The 8,019-nt window shown below is 31.8% G+C and overlaps 2 protein-coding genes across 3 annotated transcripts; one reads left to right on the top strand and one right to left on the bottom strand.

Moving 5' to 3' along the window:
• The first annotated feature begins 247 nt into the window (after positions 1-247).
• Positions 248-3,106, top strand: LOC101256024 (cationic amino acid transporter 6, chloroplastic-like). The gene is made up of 5 exons (XM_069288591.1): positions 248-674; positions 936-1,158; positions 1,282-1,612; positions 1,740-1,968; positions 2,389-3,106. The coding sequence occupies exons 1-5, from the start codon at positions 317-319 to the stop codon at positions 2,961-2,963; spliced, it is 1,716 nt and encodes a 571-aa protein (XP_069144692.1). The 5' UTR covers positions 248-316; the 3' UTR covers positions 2,964-3,106.
• A 719-nt stretch (positions 3,107-3,825) lies between these two features.
• On the bottom strand, positions 3,826-7,208 carry LOC138338081 (cationic amino acid transporter 6, chloroplastic-like). 2 transcript variants are annotated; one of them, XM_069288589.1, is made up of 5 exons: positions 6,783-7,208; positions 6,299-6,521; positions 5,845-6,175; positions 5,475-5,717; positions 3,826-4,600 (listed from the first exon to the last, which is right to left on the bottom strand). In XM_069288589.1, exons 1-4 carry the CDS (start codon positions 7,138-7,140, stop codon positions 5,481-5,483), a joined length of 1,149 nt encoding a protein of 382 aa, XP_069144690.1. In that variant the 5' UTR covers positions 7,141-7,208; the 3' UTR covers positions 3,826-4,600; positions 5,475-5,480. The 2 variants fall into 2 exon arrangements, with proteins under 2 accessions (XP_069144690.1, XP_069144691.1); XM_069288590.1 differs by having other exon boundaries at positions 5,489-5,717; positions 6,783-7,127.
• Positions 7,209-8,019: the final 811 nt, after the last annotated feature.

Genomic DNA, 8,019 nt, shown 5'->3' with positions numbered 1-8,019 from the left:
GAATGCTAGTCACACCTTTTTCAAATTCAAAAAAGAATAGGTCAAACTCCCTCTTCCTTTTGTTTAATGATTCCTCTCATCATCAGATACGTTTGAACGTAAAAATTGTGAAATTTTAAAAATATTTTATTTTTACAAAGAAAATAATAGTTAAAGTTGTGTCTGAACATGAAGACATAGTCGGATCAGTATATCTCGAATATATAACAAAATGCTTTGAAAGAAAAAAGGATTTTATTTATATTCCCATTGCTTATATAAAACCTTGTTATTGAAACACAAAAGAAACCACATTACACTCTTAAGCCACAAAACAATGTTTTTGTTCACTTACCTTAATTCTCTGTCCAAAACACCTCAAAAGTTAAAGAAAAGAATGTTAGCAACATGGACACCAGACCAAGAACTGAACAAAGTGAGACTAAGGTCTGGTGCTGACATGAAGAGGAAACTTACATGGTATGATTTAGTAGCTCTTGGTGTTGGAGGAATGCTTGGTGTTGGAGTTTTTGTTACTACTGGCCCCGTTGCTCGAAAAACCTCTGGCCCTTCTGTTTTCATATCTTATATAGTTGCTGCTCTATCTGCCCTTCTATCTTCCTTGTGTTATACTGAGTTCTCTGTTGATGTTCCTGTTGCTGGTGGAGCTTTTAGTTACCTCCGAGTTACTTTTGGTAAGGATTTAACTTATATATACTGACTGACACGTCATATGAAAGATAACTGTCCTTATAAACTAGGTAGGGTTTGTTTTGTCAGACTGTCATTTAACTAATAGTTATTATCTCATAAAGTCACGATTCTAATTTTTTTCAACAAAAGTGAGTTTAAAGAAAAATGATAATGACTGTTAGTTGAGTGACTATCTGAGAAAATAACTCGATGAATTAATGTAGATACTCTATGTTGCTAATGATGAAATGAAATGGATGCAGGGGAATTTGTGGGATACTTTGCAGGAGCAAATATATTAATGGAATATGTGTTATCAAATGCTGCTGTTTCAAGAAGTTTTACAGAGTATTTGTCATGTGCTTTTGGTAGGAATGATCCAAATTCATGGAGAATTCATGTACATGGCTTAATGCAAGGTTACAACATGTTGGATTTCCCTGCAGTCGCGTTGATTATTGTCCTCACTATTTGCTTGTGTCATAGGTATGTTTGCTATACAGTCAAATCTCTTTATAACAACGTGATCATTTGATTGTTATAGAGACGCCTGACTATATGATAATTTGACTACTTTTTTTGATAGTGAATATATATATTTTTTTGCAGCACTAAAGAGAGTTCAATGTTGAACCTAATAATGACAGCATTCCATGTGGTGTTTTTTGGATTTATCATCATAGCTGGATTTTGCAATGGGAAGGTTGATAACTTAGTAAAGCCAGGAGGGATAGCTCCATATGGTGTTAGAGGGATTCTTGATGGAGCAGCCATTGTTTACTTTAGTTATATTGGATATGACACAGTCTCAACCATGGCTGAAGAAATTAAAAACCCTTCAAAGACTCTACCTTTGGGAATTGTTGGCTCTGTCCTCATTGTCTCTGCTCTCTATTGCCTCATGGCTCTATCCTTATGCCTTTTGCTACCTTATAACATGGTACGTACGCCGTTCAACTCACTTATATATACTGACGGAGTAACTGTATAAAGAAGATTTTACTTATTATTATATGTATCAGATTATTTAGTGTATAGAAGTTCAACTCGTTTATAAATGTTTGTAGATCCCTGAAGGAGCATCATTTTCCGCGATTTTCGAGTTGATGGGGTGGAAGTGGGCAAGCAATGTAGTAGGGGCAGGTGCAAGTCTAGGGATTGTGGCATCTCTATTAGTAGCTATGCTTGGACAAGCAAGGTACCTTTGTGTCATTGGAAGGGCTAGACTTGTACCTTCTTGGTTTGCTAAAGTACATCCTACTACCGGTACTCCGCTAAATGCTACTATTGTCTTAGGTAAATAACAGTACTAAAGATTTGTCGTATCATGTCATCTAAAAATTTAAATTATGGAAAAAAAGTTACACTTCTAATTGATTGAATCAATTAATGAACAATAACCTTTTTGTGTGTTTGTATGTTTGTGGTGGTTGTATTTTTCTCAATTTTTTATTCATTTGTTTTCCTTAGTGATGATTAAAGTAGATTAGTTAGTTAACTTTATATTATCTTCAACATATATTTAAAGGAATAAATTACCTTTTTGAGCAAAGCTTATATCACAAGAAAGTCTCCCTCCTTTTTTACTTCTCGTTTATTTAACAAACTAATGTATAATATATGCACGAAAGAATAACTTTTATTCCCTTCGTTTCAATTTTATTTGTCTGATTCTGGCTTGATACGAAGTTTAATTATTGTTTCTGTTTTTTCCAGGTATATGTCAAGCATCCATTGCATTATTCACAGAGCTTGATATTGTAATAGAGATGATCTCCATTGGCACATTACTAGTATTTTACTTAGTATCAAATGCACTTATATTTCGTCGATATGTTATACTTAGCAAAAATCCACCACTTCACACTCTCTTATTCCTTTTCCTTCTTTCATCCACCTCTTTTGCATTCTCATTATCATGGAAATTCAAACTACATTGGTGGAATCTCATGTTATTCGCGGGACTTATATTTTTCACGACAGTTATTTTTCAGTATTTTGTCCCTATGGTCGTTATGGAACGACAAGAGAGTTGGTTGGTTCCGTTCATGCCATGGCCCGCTACGATATCGATTTTTCTAAATGTTTTTCTCATGACAACGTTGAAAATGGTGGCATATAAAAGATTTGGTATATGGACTTGTGTTATCACAATATTTTATGTACTATATGGTGTCCACTCAACATATCATGCTGAAGAAATATTGGAAATGGTTGTTGTTGTTGATAATGTGAATGTCAATTCTTCCACTCAACAACAAATAACTAAGGTTGATGTTCAACTTGTATAATATATAGTACAAAATTTCATTGCCTAGGCATGTTACTGCTCTATATATACAGTAAAAGTAAAAAAAAAATGAAATTTTTACTGGACAAGGGTAAGGTGGAATGTCCCCCCTTGTCATGTATATATATTTGGTTATGATATAAAGGAAGACGCCATCGAAAGGTGTAGTTAATTTCTCAAAAAATCACTCAACTTTACAGAATGTCTATCATATAGTTGATCTTTAGTGAAATAATATAATCATTAGATCGCAAAGTAGATTAATAGAAAGATATCATTCGGAGACGTTGGAAATTCAGATCAATTTAGAGAATCACTTTTGCCTTAATGAATGTTTATATAACTAAATGAATGTTATGACATAGTTAAAGTTATAAATTTCAAAATATTTATAATCATATAAAATTACGAATGATTCAGATCGTAAATCCAAAAAAAAAATTATTTTTTCTTTTAACTTCAACTTTGTAAATTTCAAACTACATACAAATTGATATATGGTAATACGTACTATATCCAAACTTATCAATGCATGTGTATTTTAATTTTTTTTTTTTTACATAAAGTAGTATAATATTTTTTTAGTGTAATTAATTAAAGCCACATTTGAAGTTTTCGTCATCTTTTTTCCCAACAATATTTTATAGTTATAAATCTAATTCCTTTAGTGTTTTCTTTCACCTTGATTATTTTACTATTTTATTTTTTGTCATTATTTCAACTTCTTTACTCTCTTTTTTTTCAAATTCATTTTTTAAAATATTTTTCTAAGCCTAAATTTATCACACAATTTTTTTATTCAAAGTAAAATCTATGTACATACCATCAAGAGCAGATCTAAAGGATAGCAACTAAAAATGACGTTCGCTCGAATTTCATCTTCCTTTATATTCATCACCAAATATATATACATGATGATAATCAACTTTTGGAGGGGGGGGGGGGGGGGGGGAGGGCAACATTCCACCTTACCCCTATCTAGTAAAAATTTCATTATTTACTTGTACTCTATATATATATATATAGAGTACCAACATGCCTAGACAATGAAATCTTGTACTATATATTAAACAAGTTGAATATCAACCTTAGTAATTATTTGTTGAGTGGAAGAATTGACATTCACATTATCAACAACAATCATCTCCAATATTTCTTCAGCATGATATGTTGAGTGGACACCATATAGTACATAAAATATTGTTGTAACACAAGTCCATATACCAAATCTTTTATAAGCCACCATTTTCAACGTTGTCATGAGAAAAACATTTAGAGAAATCGATATCGTAGCGGGCCATGGCATGAACGGGACCAACCAACTCTCTTGTCGTTCCATAACGACCATAGGGACAAAATACTGAAAAATAACTGTCGCGAAAAATGTAAGTCCCACGAATAACGTGAGATTCCACCAATGTAGTTTGAATTTCCATGATAATGAGAATGCAAAAGAGGTGGATGAAAGAAGGAAAAGGAATAAAAGAGTGTGAAGTGGTGGATTTTTGCTAAGTATAACATATCGACGAAATATAAGTGCATTTGATACTAAGTAAAATACTAGTAATGTGCCAATGGAGATCATCTCTATTACAATATCAAGCTCTGTGAATAATGCAATGGATGCTTGGCATATACCTGAAAAATAGAAACAAAATTAAGTTTAACATGTTTTGTTACGTTACGTGCATAGAGACAGATGCATGATTTAAATTCTATGAGTACAATGATTAAGATTCTTAGTATTAAACTTACTATAGTCAAGGACGGAGCTAGGTAAATCGTCCTAATTACATTCGACGATGAAAAATTATAAACATGCATGATTAACATTATATTATATTATGTATGTATAATAGATGTTGAACAATTTCAAATTCTTTATTTGTTTACTTATTTATATTTTGAATTACCTTAGTGAAAATTCTGATCGCGACATTTGGCTATATTAAAAAAAAAACAACTATGAGATGATACGTGTTGAAAATTTTCTTCTTGTTTTAGAGTTTAAATAAAGTTATTCTTTGATGCCTCTAAATACTAGCAAAATAGACTATAAATATTCAAAAAGGAGGAATCTAGTTAAAGGAGGGATACTTTTTTTTTTCTTTGAATTAATATATATATATTGTAGGATTCTACTTTTTTTAATTAGCTTGACTTAATTGGCTCTTGCAGGTTTCTTGTGATATAAGCTTTCCCAAAAAAGGTGTTTTAATTAATAGGATTATACGATTATCACTAAGAAAAAACAATGAATTAAAAAAAAATAGAAATAAATAGCCACCACAAACATACAAAATTACAAAATAAAATAAAAAATAAAAATATATAACTTCTCCTTTTTAATTTTGACAAGTGGCTAGTATAAATTATTTTTATATCATATGGGAACAAAAAGTTGTTAACAACTTTTGACGAATCAAAATTCTGTTATGACATGATGATAGTTGATTCAATTTGTTAAAAGTATGATCTCTTTAATAGCTTTCAACGTAACAATACTACTTACCTAATACTACTTACCTAAGACGATAGTAGCATTTAGCGGCGTGCCGGTAGTAGGATGTACTTTAGCAAACCAAGAAGGTACAAGTCTAGCCCTTCCAATGACACAAAGGTACCTTGCTTGTCCAAGCATAGCTACTAATAGAGATGCCACAATCCCTAGACTTGCACCTGCCCCTACTACATTGCTTGCCCACTTCCACCCCATCAACTCGAAAATCGCGGAAAATGATGCTCCTTCAGGGATCTACAAACATTTATAAACGAGTTGAACTTCTATACACTAAATAATCTGATACATATAATAATAAGTAAAATCTTCTTTATACAGTTACTCCGTCAGTATATATAAGTGAGTTGAACGGCGTACGTACCATGTTATAAGGTAGCAAAAGGCATAAGGATAGAGCCATGAGGCAATAGAGAGCAGAGACAATGAGGACAGAGCCAACAATTCCCAAAGGTAGAGTCTTTGAAGGGTTTTTAATTTCTTCAGCCATGGTTGAGACTGTGTCATATCCAATATAACTAAAGTAAACAATGGCTGCTCCATCAAGAATCCCTCTAACACCATATGGAGCTATCCCTCCTGGCTTTACTAAGTTATCAACCTTCCCATTGCAAAATCCAGCTATGATGATAAATCCAAAAAACACCACATGGAATGCTGTCATTATTAGGTTCAACATTGAACTCTCTTTAGTGCTGCAAAAAAATATATATATTCACTATCAAAAAAAGTAGTCAAATTATCATATAGTCAGGCGTCTCTATAACAATCAAATGATCACGTTGTTATAAAGAGATTTGACTGTATAGCAAACATACCTATGACACAAGCAAATAGTGAGGACAATAATCAACGCGACTGCAGGGAAATCCAACATGTTGTAACCTTGCATTAAGCCATGTACATGAATTCTCCATGAATTTGGATCATTCCTACCAAAAGCACATGACAAATACTCTGTAAAACTTCTTGAAACAGCAGCATTTGATAACACATATTCCATTAATATATTTGCTCCTGCAAAGTATCCCACAAATTCCCCTGCATCCATTTCATTTCATCATTAGCAACATAGAGTATCTACATTAATTCATCGAGTTATTTTCTCAGATAGTCACTCAACTAACAGTCATTATCATTTTTCTTTAAACTCACTTTTGTTGAAAAAAATTAGAATCGTGACTTTATGAGATAATAACTATTAGTTAAATGACAGTCTGACAAAACAAACCCTACCTAGTTTATAAGGACAGTTATCTTTCATATGACGTGTCAGTCAGTATATATAAGTTAAATCCTTACCAAAAGTAACTCGGAGGTAACTAAAAGCTCCACCAGCAACAGGAACATCAACAGAGAACTCAGTATAACACAAGGAAGATAGAAGGGCAGATAGAGCAGCAACTATATAAGATATGAAAACAGAAGGGCCAGAGGTTTTTCGAGCAACGGGGCCAGTAGTAACAAAAACTCCAACACCAAGCATTCCTCCAACACCAAGAGCTACTAAATCATACCATGTAAGTTTCCTCTTCATGTCAGCACCAGACCTTAGTCTCACTTTGTTCAGTTCTTGGTCTGGTGTCCATGTTGCTAACATTCTTTTCTTTAACTTTTGAGGTGTTTTGGACAGAGAATTAAGGTAAGTGAACAAAAACATTGTTTTGTGGCTTAAGAGTGTAATGTGGTTTCTTTTGTGTTTCAATAACAAGGTTTTATATAAGCAATGGGAATATAAATAAAATCCTTTTTTCTTTCAAAGCATTTTGTTATATATTCGAGATATACTGATCCGACTATGTCTTCATGTTCAGACACAACTTTAACTATTATTTTCTTTGTAAAAATAAAATATTTTTAAAATTTCACAATTTTTACGTTCAAACGTATCTGATGATGAGAGGAATCATTAAACAAAAGGAAGAGGGAGTTTGACCTATTCTTTTTTGAATTTGAAAAAGGTGTGACTAGCATTCATTCTTTGTTAAAAGCAATATTATTATTATCATTATTATTAAAAATAATGAAAAGATTTCTTTCATTGAGAATAATTGGACTTAGAACCTCCCTATTCATTTTTTCTTAATTTTAACTGTCACACTCATCGTTTATGCTTCCTCGTTAATGTTTTTTTGTATTATATATTTGTACAGGTTTATGATAATACTAGTAATTAAGTGCAAGCCCATTTTTTTACGATTTTCATAATTATTTTTGAGTATTTCAATGAAAAAATTATTTATTTTTCACTATACATTTTTTTTTTCAATAAATTTGATGAGGACCGAAACTTTTATATTTTATAACATAAAATTCTATTGATTCGAATAGAAAAAACATTTCTAGATGTAATATTAGTAGATAATTGAGGATACTACCTCAACATCACCACTTATTGGAGAATTAAAATTTAAATCGTAACAAGTGAAAATTGTGTTTAAGCAAATCAATAATTCCATATTTGATATATACGACGGAAAAAGACATAAGTTTCTCTTTAAATTTATCTCGAAAAATTAATTACACGCTTAGACTATTA

Source organism: Solanum lycopersicum, chromosome 8 (genome assembly GCF_036512215.1).
Source record: "Solanum lycopersicum chromosome 8, SLM_r2.1".
In the NCBI taxonomy this organism is placed as follows: Eukaryota; Viridiplantae; Streptophyta; class Magnoliopsida; order Solanales; family Solanaceae; genus Solanum; species Solanum lycopersicum.
Note: the sequence above shows the minus strand (reverse complement) of the source record. Positions and strands in the feature narration are given on the sequence as shown.

Coding starts and splice junctions, on each gene's coding strand:
- LOC101256024 (XM_069288591.1), top strand. CDS start 317: ATGTTTTTGTTCACTTACCTTAATTCTCTGTCCAAAACACCTCAAAAG. Junction 675..935: donor TTACCTCCGAGTTACTTTTG/GTAAGGATTTAA, acceptor AAATGGATGCAG/GGGAATTTGTGGGATACTTT. Junction 1,969..2,388: donor AAATGCTACTATTGTCTTAG/GTAAATAACAGT, acceptor TGTTTTTTCCAG/GTATATGTCAAGCATCCATT.
- LOC138338081 (XM_069288590.1), bottom strand. CDS start 7,080: ATGTTAGCAACATGGACACCAGACCAAGAACTGAACAAAGTGAGACTA. Junction 6,176..6,298: donor ACTATTTGCTTGTGTCATAG/GTATGTTTGCTA, acceptor ATTTTTTTGCAG/CACTAAAGAGAGTTCAATGT. Junction 4,601..5,488: donor AAATGCTACTATCGTCTTAG/GTAAGTAGTATT, acceptor TCTATTTTTCAG/GTATATGCCAAGCATCCATT.